This window comes from Xenia sp. Carnegie-2017, unplaced genomic scaffold (genome assembly GCF_021976095.1).
Source record: "Xenia sp. Carnegie-2017 unplaced genomic scaffold, XeniaSp_v1 HiC_scaffold_6, whole genome shotgun sequence".
Taxonomy (NCBI): Eukaryota; Metazoa; Cnidaria; class Anthozoa; order Malacalcyonacea; family Xeniidae; genus Xenia; species Xenia sp. Carnegie-2017.
Window position 1 is genome coordinate 13,100,627 of NW_025813526.1, and position 21,595 is coordinate 13,122,221.

The following is a 21,595-nucleotide window of genomic DNA, read 5'->3' on the forward strand; positions in this document are numbered from 1 at the left end:
GGTTGAATTATATGGGGATCTAAAGTAAATAGGGGATGATTGGAAAACTTCACTCCAATTGATTCCCACCCAACATTTGGTTGTTGAACAACAGCACAGATGTGTTTACAAGGCATCTTTGGACTCCTGTAATCAAGACATTGGCAGAAAGGCATTTGGTCGTTTGATCCCAAAAAAACTTGATATGTGGATGATGAGCTTGTGACAGTGAAATGTTTTGTCTTTTCTATCTTGATGTTTTTACTTGGAATGTCAGATTCCATCCGTTGAATAATATGAGAAACAACATACTTTGGTCTATTGTGCAGGAACTTTGGGATTTGTTTGCTGTAGGACTTGTATGAATCGGATGATTTGATATTCTGTTCCTTATATCTATAAAGAGAAAATTGTAAGTACACTTATACTTTTTTGACTATCGTTAAAGCTCACTGATTGCAAACATCTTATAAAAAAAACAGTATGCACAATACTTTTTGTAGTTATCAGGCAGGAGCTGTGTTAGTAATATATTGACGAGATCACTTATCGAATGATTTCGTCTGTCCTCTAAATATGAATGCTTTAACCAGTTATTTTGCCTTTCCACTCCGTTGTTTGTATAAATGGCAACGCGCAACGATTCATCCCTGTAAAAACGGACCCATTTCTTGAAAAGTAATGTATATATTTATATAGACACACATAGGTTAGATAGGTAGTATCAGTTTTGAGCAGTTTAGCGTACTGATATTAAAACGCATAAAATAGAAGAGATTAATACCTGCAAGTGTAATCCCCAAAATTCATCAAAGTTTTTCTGCAGTTGCAGCGATTCTTTCCACAGATGGCTGTTTTTCAATGCATCAATGTTTTTCTGTAATGCGATTTGACTTGTGCTATTTACAATATTTCGCAGCAGTTGTAATAGCTCATGTTTGTAAAGATACGTTCCATTACTGCGCTTATTAATCCATTCGTTCCACGCCTTCTCTCGATGAAAATCGCAAACATGAATGTGTGTTTCTAACCCCAAAAAACCCCATTCATTAAGTAAGTAAGTTCGTCAAAAACATTTTCTTCAAAAACGGCTATTGCTTTGTTTCGTCTTACTTGGAAAACACTGTTTGATTGCTCCAATTTCAGCTAATGAAAAATCAACCATTATGTTTTAGGTTTCCACAGTGGATTCTCTTGACTGATGATGTTCAGGACTTCTGATATGGAATCCATGTCCTCATTTTGGGATATGAAGACAGCAACAACGATGTAACAAACATTTGATCGGACACATAAGAAAAACAACGGTAGTGCATACCTCAAAAGATGCAAATTGGAAAACTTTATAACATTAACTTTCCAAGTGACAAGAAAATAAGGTATTTTGTATTACCTACATGTGCGATAAGTGGCATCCATTAAACACATTTCGTTCCCATAACGCAATAATAAGCGCTTCATCCAACAAGACTGATATACGAAAAGAAACTTCCTCTTCTCCAGACCATTTTCTTTCAAAAGCTAAAAAAAAAACAAGAGAATAAGTATATGTCAGCATAGTTTATTTGAAACAGAGGCATTCAAAGGAAAAATAGCTGTGAAACTGTTTATATCGTTTTTTGAACCCATGCAGGGTTAATAATTTCCATAATACCTTACCCTTTAAAAGTTCAACTTTGATGTTACCTGACAAAATATAAAATCTTTTGGGAAAGCTTCACTCCATTCATCGCATTTTATTTGCAAATTTAATTGATCATCCTCTGCCTTTTTTTTTCCAATACGTGAAGTGTTTAATATATTTCGTATATCATTATCTGTTGGATAATACCGTCGACTTAATTCAGATGGTGGTTCTTGCCCGCGAAACAATTCCGATTTGACAAAATTTCTCAAATGACGTCGGACTTCTGCGACACTTCGAACCCCATAACATCCATTTCTCTTACTTTAATTACAATTTGAGGAAGGATTGGCTCGCGAAATTCTGCTTCCTATAAAAAGTCACAATAATTATTCAATTTCTTATTAGCAATTTTCTCACGCAAAATTGACATTATCAACCCACTTTAATTCTTTAGTAGAGAATGGAAATGGTATTGCTAGGCAAAAAGTGAATCTCGCACTGTACCTCGCCGTGTGTTACATGAAACATATGACTGTTTACTCCAGGAAGTTTTAGCAGAAAGATATCCATTACATTGACTTTCTTGCCAGCTGACAGATCATTTTTAAAATAGAACTTGCCGTTCTCATTTTCCTGTCTGTTTTTCCATCGCCACTTACTTCCACCGGGAATTGTCACAAAAATGGACAAAATGACCTACTTATCTGAGAGAGCATTTGTTTTAGAGTTATAAAACGCCTTACAATGCATATAACAAAAAATTCTTACCGCATACTCGGGAAATTTCAGAATTCTTAAAACTACGACTTTGCTGGGACATCCTAGTTTTTTTGAAGACTGTAATAGCTTACGATGTTTCCGAAAGGTGTGATCACGATTCTGAAAATATTTTTTTATTTTACGTAAACAGAATTATCATCATGTTGCACTGTTGCACTAATATATGCATTAATTTTATACCTCTTTCATTTCTATAGCTCTCTGTCTATTTAGCTTTGTGTGTTAATCAATATCTTCAAATTAGTGACACTGATAATGCAGGCCACCGGCAGATATGAATGGCATTCCGTCGAAAGATAAGGAAACCCCGCAAGTTTTTGCAGTTGTGCTCCATCGAATTCTTTCAAATGAACCTTTCTCAGCGAGTATTTCGTCTGTAGTCTTGTCTATTAAACACTTACATCAGTTCATTCATGTCATCATTAAGTATTTGGTTCATACATGTCATCATTAAATAGTTGGTTCATACATGTCATCATCAAGTCTTTGGTTCATTCATGTCATGATTAAATATTCGGTTCACACATGTCATCATTAAGTATTTGGTTCATACATGTCATCATTAAATAGTTGGTTCATACATGTCATCATTAAATAGTTGGTTCACACATGTCATCATTAAATAGTTGGTTCATACATGTCATCATTAAATAGTTGGTTCATTCATGTCATCATTAAATATTCGGTTCATACATGTCATCATTAAGTACTTGGTTCATACATGTCATCATTAAGTATTTGGTTCATACATGTTATCATACTTTAATATTTAAAATTTAAACAAAAGTTCTGCTTTAATATATATATATAATTTTGTGAAGTTTCTTTCTTCACCACTGCACAATAACCAAAAAGTAGTATATCTCTGGACAAGCATATGCTTTCTGCATTGAAGTTATTGTATAATATATACCTATCAACTTATTTCTGTTTAGACAGCGCCACCCACTGCGAGTTCGTTTTTTATAATCAATGAATACTTCCAGCATTTCTTCTTTGGAATTGCATATTACAATACCTTCGTCTAAATTGCTTTTGTTTTTTGCTTCACTCGCCGCATACTTCATTGGAAACTCCATTTTCGAACTAGCATTTGGCAACAATTCCGTGATGATTTCCCGCGCTTTTTATGTTTAGATTCTCATAGAATATACGTATGGCAAGTTGCAATTTTACCATGTTGGAAAATATGAATTTTTTGTTGCTCGAAAAACATTTAGCCAAATGCATTGTATCTTCTCATATGACCATAAAATCAAGAAATGGTGCATTCAATGCTGTTAGGGAGGTGGGTGCATGGAAATCGAGCATTCTTCATGAAATTATGGATAGTCATTGCAGAGCACGGAGCACCCCAACCTGACAAAGATTTTTAGTTTACAAAATTGATAAAGAAACTTGTTCATATTAAGTAATAATATTGTTTGCAAACACTATGACATCATGCAATGACTTTTTACAATTACATTTCACTATTCGAAAGAGTTGCATCTAAGGCAAGTTATGTTCTACAGCACTGGGTCTATGCCACAAGCATAACAAAAGCAGGTGGGAGTTTTTAAACTGTTCGAAAAATCCTTTGACAATGGAAGGAATCATATGCTCAAAGGTTTTTCTGAACAATCTGTTTTCCATATTAGAATGTATTTTGGTGCTCAGAGATTCAATGTGAAAATTTTTGCCAGAGATGAATGTAGAGAATACCCAGTGTTACATGTTAAGATATATTGTTACCATTTCTTGTTGTAAAGTATTTTCAGGAACATACCTGAATTAGCTACTGTGATTGATATCACAACTCAACATCTTATCTGGCTGCACCTGTACTAAGATCACCTATTAATTTTTTCGTGATAAATCAATATGCTCAATTGAAAACCACCCATTTCATTTAATGAGCACTTAAGTTAGATTGTGGTTCACTGTGTGGATGGCACTGCTGGAGACAATGAGTTTTCAAAATTTCCTGACAATAACTTTAACAAAGTTAAAAAAGTTGCCACACCTGTGCATTAACTCAAATCGGAAAATTACAAGCAAGTATGGCCAAACAGTCAAACACATTAAACACACAAATTTTATATTATTATGCAGGAAGTTTGGAAAAAAATTTGAAGATACGAATCTAGATGGGTGTGTTTATCATGTATGTTGTATCTATAATAACTTTTATTAGTACTACAAATAACAGGAAAATATTTAATATCATATCTATAATACAAATATAGTCCATTTCTACTTTATAACATTACATTGTTGTCCTTAAGTCCAGTAAATCTGCAAGTGCGGTTATTATATTGTAAAGTACTATCAATCCATTACTTCTGCAAGGCAGACATTTCAAAGAACATACATCTGACCAAAATTGAATTGAAATCTTTGTAATCTTTTCTTGCTTTCTATTGCCAATTTGCCTTATTGCCGTATGCAAACGCAATATGTAGTGCAGTAAAATCATTCGTATAATGAATACATGAATATTCGTCAATTGTTACTTACCGCTGACATAATAAGAGTAATATGTGGGCGCGTACGTTAGTTGACCATGATCTAGTGCCGACCCTCTTAATAAGCTTATATAAACATTCATAAGCTTATATTACGTCACACTCGTGAGCAATCTAGTCCTACTATATCTATGGCTATAACCCGGGCGATGATCGTAGACGCGCCTATTTACTTCCTGGTCAGCGGCAAAAGCCTTGACATAATAATCGCTTTAATACAATATGTTTCTTGTATAAAATTTCCTAACACAAATCAACACAAAGTATACAGCACAGCGCCCACATTGTATTATATGTTCATTTGGCTTTTACAAAATATGCGGTCTTTTTTATAACGAATGTTACTGCAAACGCGCATTGTGAAGTATATTATTCTTTGTTATTGAGCTTGCTTGTAATATGTTCTAAAAGATATTGATCATGCTCAAAAGTATTCTAATCGGTAAGTCTTTTTTATTCGGCACTTTTAAATCTTACAATTTATGTTTTGTATTATTATACAATTGTCATGTCTGATTATGGGCAAGCAAAGTACTCTGTCAGAGTTTGTCCAAAGTCAACATTCAAACAACTTGCATGAAAGTACTACCCACATGAATCACATCCCAACCAGTCTTCACCATAATCTATCTTGCAAATCTTGCATACCAAACAATTTCTCCTAATAAAATAAATTTTACACATTTTACTTATGGTATAGTAAAGAAGCACACAATTTATAACATTACAAATGTCAGATTGATTTTATCGATAATTCCAACAAATAAATCACGACTTTAAAGTTTTTGTCTAGTTTTATGTTTTTGTCAATTAAATAAAATCTATAATTTGCCCCTTTTATTAAAATGTTTAAAAAAATATAATTTTTTTGTTATTACTCATAAATGTCATCATAGCAAGAACCCATAATCGTTGAAGTCACGTGCTGCCTCACTTTTCTCATGTCAAACTTTGCATTTATGTCAAGATTTTGACTCAGATATTCAGCAAACTGAAATGATAAAAATAAAAGAGATTTTTTTTAAATTGTTATTTCTTAGAACACAATGTCAAAACAACTACCAGGCAAATAATTATTCCACAGTTAAACCCATCCTCTTGCACATAGTGTGAAGGCTGAATAATAGACCAAGTTGATGTGTTCCACCCACTTTTAGATCAACAAGGGCTTGTATAAACAAAGGGATTATATTATCAACTGCACTATATCAATGTTGCTGTGTGTATTCAAGACATTGAAGTGATTCATTGAATTAGAATTTCAAATACTGGTATTTGTCAAGGAAGTAATGTATATACTTACCAAATGCTTTTGATAAACTGTGAAAGTTCAACTCTTGTTGCCTCACTGATAACTTCTTCTACATGACCTTCCATAGGATCAAGGTAGTATACCATCTCTTTTTGTTTGTCGATTACCTTTAAAAGTGACAATATTGAAAATAATAAAAATTTGTTGCCTGGTCTTAGCTATGTTGCATCCATATTGTATTTACCAAAAGTGTCCAATGGCTCCCAGACATATTGAGAGGAAATATTATTGTGTCAATTGCCATGAAATTTTGATCTGCCCACAGTCGACGTGTACTAGATCCTCGTTGCACCAACTGACATACATATGATTCTGCTGGTAGGACACCAGGATATTCACATGAAAGTTTCCATAAGAAAGCGTTGATAACCTATAACAATCAGGCTCAATTACCATTTCATCATTTGTCTCTGATGCATGATAATCATATGTAAGCTGTAGAGTGTTTAATCACTTGACTTACTGTATCACTAAGCCATCCAGGTGCCACAGTTTTATTTTCAATTAGTGTGGCAGCATATTTAGTCATCTCATTTGGTGGAATGAGGGTCCATAAATCCTGAAGAGTAACTTTGTTTGGTCCAAATTCTAGCATTTGATCACCTAACTTAATTCCATTTAGAGAGGCATTCAGTAAGCGATCCAGTGGATTTGCCTTGTGCTCAGCTGAGACGTCAATACTACAGTTGCCATTTAGGAAAAGAAAAATGGACTATGTGTAATGGTATAGTCCTCACTCATATTAAATAATTACTACGTAGTAAATATAAATACTACACTGAAATGTTACTACCCCCCCTCTCATCATTACACAAATATTTTTGGAAAATTTTTCTCCATTCAATATTTCTCTATTGCTATATGTTTGTACCTGCTTGAATTTCTTTTTTCATTCTCCTGGTTTTGCACATTAGTGGATACCTATGAAAATAAAAACACTACTTTCAGAAAATACTCGTGACGAGATGTAATCTAAAGAATTACGAACAACTTTTTCAAACGTTGTTTTCGAGTATGGCAAAAATGAGTGCGATTTAGGAGACATAAACCCACAATTTTGGTGATGTCCTTCATATCGTATATCTAATGGCTGGTGAAAATTACTTTTGAAACAATACTTTAATAATATATTGGAAAGTAAGGTAAGTGCGTTTGTCTTTTTACTCTTTTCTGAGGAATAAGAAATTTTTTAAACATAAAAGTAATCATTTGAGAGAAGCTTTTTTAAGAAATGACAAGAAAGCAATTCAATAACTTGTCTTACTTGTGCCATTTCATCGCCCACATTAGTAAGATCTATTTGAAATGGTGTAGATTTTTTTGTCTTGCGTCGTCTGGGAGGAGGTAGGGCCTTATGAAAGATTTGATGGTATTTTGTCTCGGTAACCTTTATTTTTTTTTTTCACAGGACTCAATCGAAGAGGCAAACCATTTTCTGTGGGAAAGTTTTGTTCAAGAAACTGTTTCAAGCTTTCAGCTCTTTGCACTGCTTCTTGTAGAGTGGTCTCGTTGTCGATCAGGAAGGTCATACTGTGTATTTGGCCCAGTTGTTCTTGCAAGATCTTTCTGAGCCTTTTGGAACTTTTGTTTGAGGTAGTTTCAAACTTAACTGTTTCTTCGTGGGGTATGTCGTGGATATATTTTTTGTTATCAGAAGACAACGATTCTTGCAAAACAACGTCTCTTTTGATGGTGCTCCATGATGACGTATTGGCTTCCTCTAGTTCTTCTGGCGTAGTATCTTGTGGCAATCCAAGAGGTTCATTGTCGAGAGTGATGAAAACGCTATTTCGGTAGTCTTCTGGAAGACTTTCGAAATCCCACTCGTCATAGAAAGAAAAAACTGCGAAAAAATGTTTGCAAGGGAAATGGGTAGTGTGCCATATGTTGCAGGTACAACTTGGTTCTCGGAAGTCTATGAAATGTTTCTTTCCAACATTGCTCTCGCTCTTGACATTGAACGTGCCCTTCTTTAAATTAACCGGAGTTATGTCGTCCTGTTTGAAAATGGCTGAAGCGTATCGATTTTAAGGCAACATTTCAAAAAGTGCGGAGGTCTGTTGTTCAAGTATTCTGGGATTGATGGGTTGTACTTGCAGTAGGCGCTGCTCAGTCGCAGGTTTGCATCCAAATAGTGCTGAAGAACATCGGGAATGAAAGATTCAACCAACATCACCGCAATACCAAACACAGATTTGTCAATACTTTGGGGTAAGTATTCGTATTTAAAGACTCTGTTTTGATCCTCAACGCCATTGTTAGTATTAACAATGTTGGTGACTTGCTGTTTTCGAAAAGCGTGTGCCCATCTGACAGCGCAAGAAAACCACGTACGGTCAACATATTCTCTCATCTTGCTGCATTCTTTATACACTTTGGGTTTCGAGAATCTTTTATTGCCTTGTCGTACTCCTGTTTGGTACTGACATTAGCAATCTTCTTCATTTGCAAAAGGAAGTGTTGTTGCTGTTCATATGACAATCCATTCTTGCTTGCTGAAGCCCACCGTTTTAGCGCTTGCAACCTGTGAAAGTCGCAAACATAAACCTGTACATCGGGAAAACTTTTTTCTATCGCGCCTATTTCTGCTAATGAGTAATCCACCATAAAATATTTTGGGTTCCATACTGGATTCCATCCTTTTATAATAGCCAGAGCCTCTTCTATGGCTTCTTCGGTCTCCGTCTGGCACATAAATTCAGCCACAACTTTGTAGCCAACGTTTGAATGAACGCACACAAAGAAAAGCGGTAATGCGTACCTTGTTGTTTTGTACGTGGCGTCCATGAGACACAATTGTTCGCCATAACGAATCAACATTCGTTGTTGCCAATGCTCTTGATGCACAAACAAAAACTTTTTATCCTTCTTTGGAGGAATATCGTTTCTGGAAGCGTTATCTCTTGTGCGGTAGAAAAACTTGCTGCTTGGAGAATTCTGTTTCCAGGTTTCTACCTTCCTGCGCAGGGACTCTTGATCGTCTTTGCAGTCCTTAAGGGACTCTATTGCTTTTGCTACGTGGTTTCAAACATCCTTTTATTTGGATAGTACCGTTTATTTGTCTTGCGCGGTATAGCCTTTTGTCCGTCTTGTGGAAATAAAGTCTCTTCAACGTATCGATCAAGACACTTTTGACTTCTGAGATTTTGATTACATTGCGTTTTACCAAACTATAAACTTTCGTGACCAGTCGGTAATCCATTCGCTGCCCAACTGTTGCCGTGGCACCAAAGGCGTGACTTGAATGAGCACTACTAAGAGGTATTTTATGTAAAACGACTGCTGGCGCAAAGCTGTGAGGAGGAATCGTTATCCATTTTTCCTTAATCTCTAAATACTCTCCATTTTGCCATAACCAAGCTGTTTTCTGATGTAAATTGTTTTCGATCGATGTAGTAGTCGAGAAATACTCTGACTTATCTTATTTGCACTTGTGCTGGGCAATCCAGTTTTCTACTGTTCTGTAATCGAATCCGTCCCTTTTCTTCATAATCATGGTCACTTTTTACGTCGTGTCTGCGAGTGCCTCTGCTGTCCTGAGAAGTTTGTTAAAATAAAACAGTGTGGTGTCAAGACAAATTGTGCACAAATAAATCTTAAATATCATAACGAAAAATACATACTTTCGCGCTCTCATGTAAACAATGTCTTGTTTCGTTGCTCACAATCAAAACGGATTTCCAAAACTCAATTGGAATATTTCTTCTTGCTTTCAAACACTGGCGGTGCTAGAAAAATAAATGATATGTTTTTCAGCATTTTGTTTGTCTTCAAGTAAAACATTCTTATTATGCTAAGCTATGCAGATGTGTTAGATAATAAAATGTATTTAAAAAGATAGCAAAATAATTGGCGAGTCATTGAACGGTTTTTCCTAATGAGTTTTTGCTAATATAGATAGAAATGACTGTTAGATTCGATTCTTCTAACTCCATAATGGAATGTCTTTGCGACTATAAAATGTTAATTGGTCATGCAATATTAAAGAAGGGGAGGGAATGTAGTAGGCTTGGCTGCCCAATTCATGCGTCGGTTGAAAATTTCTTGGTGTTTTCTCGCTTTAGTTTGGGGTAAGATGCTTGATGCGGTTGAGTTGATTACCTGTGACTGAAAAACGTTTATTGCCCTTGTTTTTGAGTGGTTGTCAGCTTTCACAAACGAGATAGAATCAATTACCTAAATTCAAAACCTCTTTCACTTTTCAAATATATTAACGCGTGAAATCAATTTATCAAGGTTTACGTATTACGGCCTTTGAAAGTTAACTGTTCAACAATTACAAAAACCTTTTCAAGCCGACAATTTGAAGAAATAAATTATAAAACATACTTCAAAAAACATGATCTTGTAAACTTAGCTATATTAGCTTTATAATGACTTTGAAATAATGTCAAAATATTGCTTTTAGATTTTGTTTCTTGCTATTATAACTTTGAGTTTACATGATGATGTTTTTCGGAATATGTTACAAATTGTTTGCAGTATGGTGCAACAATTGAAAACAAACTACGAGCTGAAACTGTTCAAGAAGTTCTTCCATTTGCTCCACCGTTCCATCAATGTATCCTGTGCAGTAATTTTCCAGAATTTGCACACTTGCGAGTTTTTCTCTAAGGAAGTTTACTTGTTTATTTGAGCATTCTGCAGATTCACGCTGAAGAATTGTCTGCGCCATATACTGAGTATGAAACACGAAATTTGTTCCTTAATATATTTTATTCTGTTGAAATGTTTAATAATGAGTTAGAGCAAATACTCGAACGCTTATACGTCTTTATATGAATTTCATTCCACGAGCCAGTAATGTGCCCACTATTTTTTTCACTTTTGATGCGAGTTTTTTATATTTTTTCTTAACTAGTTGGAGTTAAGGCGAGACCGATAAAGCACTTGAAAAACGCAAGTACCTATACGTAAGAATGAAAAGTGCGCGAATATTGAACATATAAATTAAAGATAGGCTATCTAGGTGCAGTTAAGGCGAGACCGATAAAGCACTTGAAAACGCAAGTACATATACGTAAGAATGAAAAGTGCGTGAATATTGAACATATAAATTAAGGATAGGCTATCTAGGTGCAGTTAAGGCGAGACCGATAAAGCACTTGAAAACGCAAGTACATATACGTAAGAATGAAAAGTGCGTGAATATTCAGCATAATGAGTATAGGCATTGAGGATAGGCCATTTCCTATGATCTAAGTAGTAGCTTCTAGATTTAATCTCTACGTAAATTTAACGTCACAATGCGCGTCTGAAGCAACATTTGTTATAAAATGACGACAGGTTTTGAGCAGAATACTTAGGATTAGAATACTATTGAGCATCATCAATATCTTATAGAACATATTACAAGCAAGCTCAATAACAAAGAACAATATACTTCACAATGCGCGTTTGCAGTAACATTCGTTATAAAAAAGACCGCATATTTTGTAAAAGCCAAATGAACATATAATACAATGTGGGCGCCGTGCTGTATACTTTGTGTTGATTTGTGTTATGAAATTTTATACAAGAAACATATTGTACTTATAGCGATTATTATGTCAAGGAATTTGCCGCTGACCAGGAAGTTAATAGGCGCGTCCCCGATCATCGCCCGGGTTATAGCAAACCCCCATTAGAATAGACCAGTGAATTCTACAATATTAAGTGGATTGTGTGTATTTTACATATTTTAGGACTTGTTTAGTGTAGTGTGCAGGGAGGCTCAGTGGATTGCAGTAAAACCAGTGAATAGAACATGGGGGGGGTTTGTACTTTTGTGTATTCAAAAGTAACGCCGCCCCAGCCCGAGTTAAAATGTTGCAGCTGTTCGTCATATTATTGCATTCATGTGACAACCCTTGCAAAAGCCATGCAAATCGTTGAAGAGGATGAAATGGATTCTCCATTAGCACTTTTTAAGTTTTCCTTTGGAATTACACCAGAGATGCCAGATCATTTTCAAATGGCTACACTTAGCAAAGAAAAGGTTTCTTTATTTGAAACAGGTATGCAAGATAATCTGCAATGGTGAACATCCTTTTAGCTTTACATATACTATTTCCTCTATCGGTATGGTATTTAGCACTTTCTAGCAGTTTGTAAATATTACAATTTAATTATTTTAGGCAATGAGAATGATGCAAGCGATTTTACTGATCTTCCTGAAAAAAATAGTCATAATATTTTGGCGCCATCTGAAAGTGGTATTTGTTCTTGTGGTGCAGAGTGGGATAAACGTTCTATTCAAGATGAATGGTTGTAGGTAGACTTGTGTTCAGTTGCGTACTTTTATTCAATCCATGATGTGAAGGGTAAGTTCTGATTTGTTATAGGTTACGCTTCACTTCATAATTTTTTGACTTAAATAGATTATTTAGTGTATTGTAGACCTTGCTCCTCTTGTGCTACGAAAAAGCATTATGATGGCATTTAAAACAGGATTGTATGGTTTGGATCATATGCAATATCTCATTCCGTGCTAAAAGATTACATTCGGCTTTTCATAACGTCGAGGTACTTTTTAATGAAAATTTGCCAAAACATTAGTAGCTACGTTTGTCCATTATTTAATTTTCTCGCCCTATCTCTTTTGAATGTTTTTTCTTTTTTATTCTTGTTCAGTTTACCTATGTACAAATATTATGTTGCATATGTACAAAGGCAAGTGTCTTCGGGTAATTTTAGTTTCCCAAAGGAAATAACTTACGTCAAGTTTCGTCTCGCTAGCATTGCCATGATACGGTAAGCATCGTTTCATTTTCAGCTGTAAAATATGAATATTCCATTGAGATAGTGATCGCTTGTTTTATTAAGTTATTGAATTTTCTCTTATTAAAGTGCTTATATTACGAATTTTAGCCCCCCTTTTTTATGAGCTTAATTGAACGAACTTGTTTCAGTGATTTTAAATCTGCAATTATAATTGAAATTGGATTGGTGAAAGTGATTTTACGGACGTTCAAAGTCACGATTTTCAGCATTTTTTTTGCGAACTTTTTGATCGGTATGCTAATGACTTGTGACGTAGAAAGTTGAACACATATATCAACATGGCGTATTCTACTTGTAATCTTAATAAGAAACGCAGAGGAAAACGCTTTGTTGCTGGCGGACCTAATCAAATTAGTTGCGCCAATGATTCAAAAACCCGAAGGAATGTCGATGCATCTGTTTCCTAAAAAAGAAACAGAGCCGCAAAGACATAGAAAATGGGTAAATTTTGTGCGTAAACATAGACCGGGCTTTGAGGCTTCCTCTACCTCGTGTCTGTGTTCTGCGCATTTTGAATATTCCTGTTTTGACCTTAATTTGAGCGTGCAAGTCAAGCTCAAAAGAAGGTTGAAAGAAGATGCTATCCCAACCATTGACGTGGCTGGGATTCCTGAACCATTACAGGACGAAATAACCGATCGAAAGCGAAGACAAGTAAGTTTACGCTTGTTTATGTAAATTTTTCTTTTGTCATATGTAAATTCGATATAAGTTTTGTAGATTATTCGACATACTCTCCATAAGCCATCGCTGAAGGAAACATGTTTTCACGATGAGGAAGTACCATCTACTAGTGATGGAGCTGAGCATGTTGAAGTATGTACTGGGGAAGCAAACGATTCGCCATTTGAAGAAGAACTGCATGCAGTTGGTGAAGATATTTGTGAATCCCAGTCTCCATGTGAATCGTGCCATCGTCTTAAGAAAAAACTTACATCTTTACAAAAGACTTTAAGCTGGTATAAAAAGACAAAAGCATCTTTGAAGAAAAAGGCCCAGAAGTTGCAAAATGAATATCAAAGCGAAATCAGGGAAAATCGTAATACATCCGTGGTGACCAGCATTAATATAGACGATGGAATGCAGGAGAGTGCTGAAGAGCTTTTTGAAGGAGAATCATACATGGACTACTCCTCTTTTGAAGAGTCTAGTCGGAGTGAAGATTTAGATGAAGATACCACAGGTAATACAGTCAGGTATTTTATCTTATAAAGAATTAGATCTCTGTTGTATTTCATAATAATGAATTTTCTTAATCGTGTTACAGAATTGATGGAGGAGAAAGCTCGCATGAACAACCTATGTTTATGGTATTTTACATCTCATTGGTTGAGTTATTTGAAAAATTTTGCTTTAACTGCAAGGCTGAAAATCCAAAAGTACACATTAAAAACATTGGTTCGATGGCCATTGTAGAGCAAAATTGTGGTAAATGTGTTGAAAAGAACTTTATGTGGTAAACACAAGCAAGTATAGGCTGAGTATTCTCCCATCCCATAGACCCACAAAACCATTGCATCAACCATCTGTATGCCACAGCTCTCAAGTATCTGAAGTAAATAAAAAGGTTGGACTAATTATTGTTGATGAAACAATGTTGATGATAAATTGTTTCTCATACAATTTACAATCTTACATATTTAATGATTGTAATGCTTGGCGGCGATAAGCACGTCCATTCCTATCTCTCAATAATGGCCTGACGTTTTCAAGGACAGCCTCATGAACTAAAGGCCCAATGATATTTTCTCAATGCTGCCATCGAATGTCATTTTCTGCATAGCAAGTCCTATTTCTTTACAGCATCTGTACTCTAATGCGCCTTCTAACAAATCGGTATAACAGCATTGACAATTACACCTGAAACGTGGGAGCATTGTGGTTTATAAAGTAACTTTATGTTTATTACAAACAGGAGAATACAACAACTTACCATTCACCGAGTGGAATTACGCCATCACTTCGTTGTTCTAATGTCGCAGGGAGAATTCCATCGGGATCATCTGGAGTATGCACTTCATCACCATCTCCTGCGAGCGCTTCATCGTCATATGCGAAGTCGTTTAAATGCTCAACATAACCCACGGATTCCGAACTCGAATCAGATACGCATTCAGACATCGAATTCGAATTATCTGAGCACTGATTTGAGGCCGTACTTTCCGGAAAACTTGTTTTTTAATATTTTATTGAAAATACTGTCATTATTTGTTTTTAAGACAAGAAAAACGACAATAAAGTCACCTCCTATAATATAATATTATATTGACGGAAAAAGACGTGTTCAACTATCTACGTCACAAGTATCAATATGGCGTCGTAAAAAATTCGCAAATAGTACCCGACTTTGGAGGCAAAATTAAGGAACTTATATTTATCTGTTTAAGTCCAGCGACATGTCATAGTTCTTCAAATAATCCAAATTTTCAATTAAGCTCCTAAAAAATGGGGGCTAAAATTCGTAATATAAGCACTTTAAGGTTGCTTGATATTGATTTTGACAATGGGTTTTTTTGTGAATTATGTGGAAGAATTCCCCAAAAGGTGGTGATGGATGGAACAACTCTTGGAATACAGAAAAATTTCTTACCAAATAATTTAAGAGAGTCTGATAATGGATTGCTAGATGGAAGATAAGTATTTTTGAAGTTTATCTGTAATATATAGTATATACAGGTCTGCTAATTAGTAAATACGAGTGTTCATCTACGTATCAGAAAGCATTTTATGCATGATAGTGACTTCTCTCACTTTTTTTTTGTACACAGCTTATAGTTATAAAAATAACAACCTGTTTTCTTTTGTCCAATACTAGGTTTGAAATGCGCAATTTCGTCAACAGGAGAAATGTGCGAGCTTTATTGAAGAAGTACAGTGATTCAAAGCTAAGTTGGGACGAATTTCAAGAATTAAAATCTGAAGTAAGAAGAATTTATTACCCCACGAGTACAAAATTTTGCATGACCACTCCAGAGCTCATTTTATACTACAATTTCTCGTATTTATAGATATCTTCAAAGGGGCTTAGGACTCTACTTGAATGGTTAGAGAAACAAGGATTTATCACTAGTTGTCCAAACTCGTGCAGAAGATTATTGGCAGCATTCACTTCTGACAAACCAGTATGCGCAATTGTGCCCCCAAAGGATAAGTTTTGGACCTCTTGATAAGGATGTCTGATGGAGCCAATCCAAAGACAATCCTTCGACTGATTTAAAACTTCTTCATGAAGAAGTGCCCCTACTGTTTAACGTCATTGAGACTAGCGAAGAAATTCCTATTACTATTCAACCGCTGCTAAAGGAATTGGTACAAAAGGCTATAAGTCCGTTCGAGGTCAAGGACGGTCAGTGGGGTTTTCCACACAACTTACCTGCGGTGTCTCAAAATTCGTCCATTGGATATATACCTTGTCTGCCAGAACTGGTTCATCGAGGGAATTATGTTCTTGACAATAGGAAGACACAGCTGGGAGATTGTGCCAAAATCACTAGACCCAAGAAGAAGCATGGCACTTTGATCCCTGGAATGTTTTGCATTCTTTGTCCCCACGGTATTTACATGATGAACAGCGCCAACGAAAATTTGTTTTACTATTGCAGTAAGTGACATTGCGCCTTCGTTTTTGTTTCCAGGTATATGTTTTGGATTCGAAATAATGAGGGATCACGAATCACCAAATATCCCATTTACCATTTTACGAACATGTTTTCCTGATGGTAAGTTACGTATGTGTGTACCTTTTATGGTGCTACAGAGTATTATCAGTGAATCAGACAGCTTGCATGACGGTTTAGTCGCCTGACAGAGTTTTCAGTGCAGTAACATAACCGAATGTGCCTGATGATATGCATATGTATTTTTATTTCTTTAGCGCCAGAGTTGGTCATTTACGATAATGCCTGCAGATTGCACGAGTATTGTTTGAACCGAGATCCAGCATTTTTTAAGAAAACAAAATTTGTTGTTGATAAGTTTCATTGGAAAAAATCATTCAGGTAAACTGCCATACTCTTCCTATTTTACTTGAAGCGAACTTATTGATCCAAAAATGGCCGTTTTTATGTTCTCACAAAATTTGTTGATTTATAACTGTCCTTTATGTGTAGGATGCTGCGAAGGATATAACATGAAATTGTACCCCATGCTCAATATGTACAATAGTCAAGCTGCTGAACAGTGCAATTCGTGTATTAAGCCTCTTGCCTCCATGGTTTCTTACATGGAATACGATAACTTTTTTCTTTTTATAAAACTTCATATTTGGCACAGGAATATGTTGCGCATTGTTAAATACAATCCTGAGAGAGAAATAGCCTACAAACACTATTTTCTCACTCTTAGTCGCGTTATTCATTAGTAACGTGTTATAGTTTCGTTTTTCGAAAAATTTAAACTTGTTTTTATGAATAGTTTTATCTGTACAAAATGTTACTTCATTTCCTTTTCCTTAGTAATGTTGTCGCAGAATTCTGAGTGCTTCAGGTCCGTCATCTCGAGCTTCCCGTATCACCTAGGATAAACTTCTGTCGTCTAAACACTGGACTAGTTCTGCGCAAGCATCTGCTTTCTTCGCTGCGCTCGGTGAGGATTCACTGTTCTCAAGAACGAACACATCATACAATTTTGTAGTCTCATTTGCGCCAAGAACTTTACTTCCCAAAGCTCATACTTATTTTCATCTCCGTTGAACATTATTGCTCTCCTGGGCCCATAACCTGTTGGGTTTGATGCAGTGGCCATGATTAATAATCACACTGATGTCTGGAGGTTTTATTACATTTATTCCCACACATAGAAGAAAGACTAGCATACGACAATTAACTGATATACATAATAATACAGCAATTTACATACGTGACGCTAAACTATGATTGGTCAGTTTATTTCCTCAGCTCTTGTTACAAATAATATCGATTACGTCTACAATCATTTCTATAATTAAACATGTAGGAAGTTAACACACACTTTACAAGATACACATATACACATCACATGAGAACATAACCTATCAGGTTATATATGCCGAAAACTGGCATACTTTATATTTCTATCACATTCTTCTAAATACTTTAACACTCTTAGCATTGTAATCACTCGTTTAAACACAAACTAACAGTGTCTCTGTACTGAAACGTTTTTTCGACCATGGTTATATAGGCCGAAAACAGGTACTCTTTATATTTCTATCACATTCTTCTAATACTTTAACACTCTTAGCATTGTAATCACTCGTTTAAACTCAAACTAACAGTGTCTCTGTAATGAAACGTTTTTACGACCATGGTTATATAGGCCGAAAACTGGCATACTTTATATTTCTACCACAATCTTCTAAACACATTAACACTGTTAGCATTCTCGTCACTCGTTTAAACTTTAACTAACAGTGTCTCTGTAATAAAATGTTTTTACGACCATGGTTATATGCCGAAAACTGGCATACTTTATATTTCTACCACATTCTTCTAAACACTCAAACACTGTTAGCATTCTCATCACTCGTTTACACTTAAACTAACAATGTCTCAGTAACAATACGTTTTTACGACCATGGTTATATATGCCGAAAACTGGCATACTTTATATTTCTACCACATTGTTATAAACACTCTAACACTGTTAGCATTCTCGTCACTCGTTTAAACTCAAACTAACAGTGTCTCTGTAATAAAACATTTTTACGACCATGGTTATATATTCCCCAAACTGGCATACTTTATAGTTCTACCACATTCTTCTAAATACTTTAACACTGTTAGCATTCTCGTCACTCGTTTAAACTAAGACTAACAGTGTCTCTGTAATAAAGCGTTTTTCGACCATGGTGTTATATGATTATAGTAAGTACATAAAACGCCACTTCTGTCATGTGTCACAACTGCGCAATGTCTAGCTAGGAGTCTTTTCTACTTGAGTAGTCCAGTTGTCGTTTGGTCAGAGGTAGGCACGTTTTTGGTCAGCGGAGACCCTCATTTAGATGGTGGTATTTGTGGTTGAAAGGGAATGCTATAACCCAATGATCGGGGACGCGCCTATTAAATTCCTGGTCAGCGGCAAAAGCCTTGACATAATAATCGCTATAAGTACAATATGTTTCTTGTATAAAATTTCATAACACAAATCAACACAAAGTATACAGCACAGCGCCCACATTGTATTGTATGTTCATTTGGCTTTTACAAAATATGCGGTCTTTTTATAACGAATGTTACTGCAAACGCGCATTGTGAAGTATATTATTCTTTGTTATTGAGCTTGCTTGTAATATGTTCTATAAGATATTGATGATGCTCAATAGTATTCTAATCCTAAGTATTCTGCTCAAAACCTGTCGTCATTTTTATAACAAATGTTGCTTCAGACGCGCATTGTGACGTTAAATTTACGTAGAGATTAAATCTAGAAGCTACTACTTAGATCATAGGAAATGGCCTATCCTCAATGCCTATACTCATTATGCTGAATATTCACGCACTTTTCATTCTTACGTATATGTACTTGCGTTTTTCAAGTGCTTTATCGGTCTCGCCTTAACTGCACCTAGATAGCCTGTCTTTAATTTATATGTTCAATATTTGCGCACTTTTCATTCTTACGTATAGGTACTTGCGTTTTTCAAGTGCTTTATAATGCTCGCCTTAACTCCAACTAGTTAAGAAAAAATATAAAAACCTCGCATCAAAAGTGAAAAAAATAGTGGGCACATTACTGGCTCGTGGAATGAAATTCATATAAAGACGTATAAGCGTTCGAGTATTTGCTCTAACTCATTATTAAACATTTCAACAGAATAAAATATATTAAGGAACAAATTTCGTGTTTCATACTCAGTATATGGCGCAGACAATTCTTCAGCGTGAATCTGCAGAATGCTCAAATAAACAAGTAAACTTCCTTAGAGAAAAACTCGCAAGTGTGCAAATTCTGGAAAATTACTGCACAGAATAAATTGATGGAACGGTGGAGCAAATGGAAGAACTTCTTGAACAGTTTTAGGTCTCGTAGTTTGTTTTCAATTGTTGCACCATATTGCAAACAATTTGTAACATATTCCGAAAAACATTATGTTAACTCAAAATTTCAGTTATAATAGCAAGAAACAAAATCTAAAAGCAATATTTTGACATTATTTCATAGTCATTATAAAGCTAATATAGCTAAGTTAACAAGATCATGTTTTTTGAAGTATGTTTTATAATTTATTTCTTCAAATTGTCGGCTTGAAAAGGTTTTTGTAATTGTTGAACAGTTAACTTTCAAAGGCCGTAATACATAAACCTTGATAAATTGATTTCACGCGTTAATATACTTGAAAAGTGAAAGAGGTTTTTGAATTTAGGTAATTGATTCTATCTCGTTTGTGAAAGCTGATAACCACTCAAAAACAATGGGCAATAAATGTTTTTCACTTACAGGTAATCAACTCAACCGCATCAAGCATCTTACCCCAAATTAAAGCGAGAAAACACCAAGAAATTTTCAACCAACGCATAAATTGGGCAGCCAAGCCTGCTACACCCCCCCCCCTTCTTTAATATTGCACGACCAATTAACATTTTATAGTCGCAAAGACATTCCATTATGGAGTTAGAAGAATCGAATCTAACAGTCATTTCTATCTATATTAGCAAAAAACTCATTAGGAAAAAACCGTTCAATGACTCGCCAATTATTTTGCTATCTCTTTTAAATACATTTTATTATCTAACACATCTGCATAGCTTAGCATAATAAGAATGTTTTACTTGAAGACAAACAAAATGCTGAAAAAACATATCATTTATTTTTTCTAGCACCGCCAGTGTTTGAAAGCAAGAAGGGAAATATTCCAATTGAGTTTTTTGGAAATCCGTTTTTGATTGTGAGCAACGAAACAAGACATTGTTTACATGAGAGCGCGAAAGTATGTATTTTTCGTTATGATATTTAAGATTTATTTGTGCACAATTTGTCTTGACACCACACTGTTTTATTTTAACAAACTTCTCAGGACAGCAGAGGCACTCGCAGACACGACGTAAAAAGTGACCATGATTATGAAGAAAAGGGACGGATTCGATTACAGAACAGTAGAAAACTGGATTGCCCAGCACAAGTGCAAATAAGATAAGTCAGAGTATTTCTCGACTACTACATCGATCGAAAACAATTTACATCAGAAAACAGCTTGGTTATGGCAAAATGGAGAGTATTTAGAGAGATTAAGGAAAAAATGGATAACGATTCCTCCTCACAGCTTTGCGCCAGCAGTCGTTTTTACATAAAAATACCTCTTAGTAGTGCTCATTCAAGTCACGCCTTTGGTGCCACGGCAACAGTTGGGCAGCGAATGGATTACCGACTGGTCACGAAAGTTTATAGTTTGGTAAAACGCAATGTAATCAAAATCTCAGAAGCCAAAAAGTGTCTTGATCGATACGTTGAAGAGACTTTATTTCCACAAGACAAACAAAAGGCTATACCGCGCAAGACAAATAAACGGTACTATCCAAATAAAAAGGATGTTCGAAACCACGTAGCAAAAGCAATAGAGTCCCTTAAGGACTGCAAAGACGATCAAGAGTCCCTGCGCAGGAAGGTAGAAACCTGGAAACAGAATTCTCCAAGCAGCAAGTTTTTCTACCG

General features: G+C 35.4%; 2 protein-coding genes and 4 long non-coding RNA genes across 7 annotated transcripts; 3 read left to right on the forward strand and 3 right to left on the reverse strand.

Annotated features, from left to right (window-relative positions):
* Positions 1-234: 234 nt before the first annotated feature.
* Positions 235-1,431, forward strand: LOC124458301. Its single transcript, XR_006953123.1, has 2 exons — positions 235-391; positions 1,155-1,431. It is a non-coding gene; the product is annotated as an uncharacterized LOC124458301 (long non-coding RNA).
* A 3,895-nt stretch (positions 1,432-5,326) lies between these two features.
* Positions 5,327-6,877, reverse strand: LOC124458141. The gene is made up of 5 exons (XM_047008221.1): positions 6,669-6,877; positions 6,390-6,575; positions 6,197-6,312; positions 5,772-5,884; positions 5,327-5,554 (listed from the first exon to the last, which is right to left on the reverse strand). The coding sequence occupies exons 1-4, from the start codon at positions 6,798-6,800 to the stop codon at positions 5,869-5,871; spliced, it is 450 nt and encodes a 149-aa protein (XP_046864177.1). The 5' UTR covers positions 6,801-6,877; the 3' UTR covers positions 5,327-5,554; positions 5,772-5,868.
* Positions 6,878-7,557: 680 nt separating this feature from the next.
* Positions 7,558-9,225, reverse strand: LOC124457125. Its single transcript, XM_047007411.1, is given in 3 exon segments — positions 7,558-8,234; positions 8,237-8,579; positions 8,582-9,225. Coding segments are annotated over 3 exon segments (1,464 nt in total). The 5' UTR covers positions 9,026-9,225.
* A 2,934-nt stretch (positions 9,226-12,159) lies between these two features.
* LOC124457755 lies at positions 12,160-12,664 on the forward strand. Its single transcript, XR_006952768.1, has 3 exons — positions 12,160-12,201; positions 12,322-12,507; positions 12,574-12,664. It is a non-coding gene; the product is annotated as an uncharacterized LOC124457755 (long non-coding RNA).
* A 119-nt stretch (positions 12,665-12,783) lies between these two features.
* On the reverse strand, positions 12,784-15,597 carry LOC124457757. The gene is made up of 2 exons (XR_006952771.1): positions 15,558-15,597; positions 12,784-12,959 (listed from the first exon to the last, which is right to left on the reverse strand). It is a non-coding gene; the product is annotated as an uncharacterized LOC124457757 (long non-coding RNA).
* On the forward strand, positions 12,923-15,717 carry LOC124457756. Of its 2 annotated transcripts, none has more exons than XR_006952770.1 (2): positions 12,923-12,937; positions 15,448-15,717. It is a non-coding gene; the product is annotated as an uncharacterized LOC124457756 (long non-coding RNA). The 2 variants fall into 2 exon arrangements; XR_006952769.1 differs by having other exon boundaries at positions 12,933-13,032.
* Positions 15,718-21,595: the final 5,878 nt, after the last annotated feature.

Bases quoted from the DNA above. Each gene is read 5' to 3' on its own strand.
- LOC124458141 (XM_047008221.1), bottom strand. From the start codon at position 6,800: ATGCTAGAATTTGGACCAAACAAAGTTACTCTTCAGGATTTATGGACC. The intron at 6,576-6,668 runs GTAAGTCAAGTG...TGATTGTTATAG, and splicing joins CTGGATGGCTTAGTGATACA to GTTATCAACGCTTTCTTATG. The intron at 6,313-6,389 runs GTAAATACAATA...TCACTTTTAAAG, and splicing joins GGAGCCATTGGACACTTTTG to GTAATCGACAAACAAAAAGA.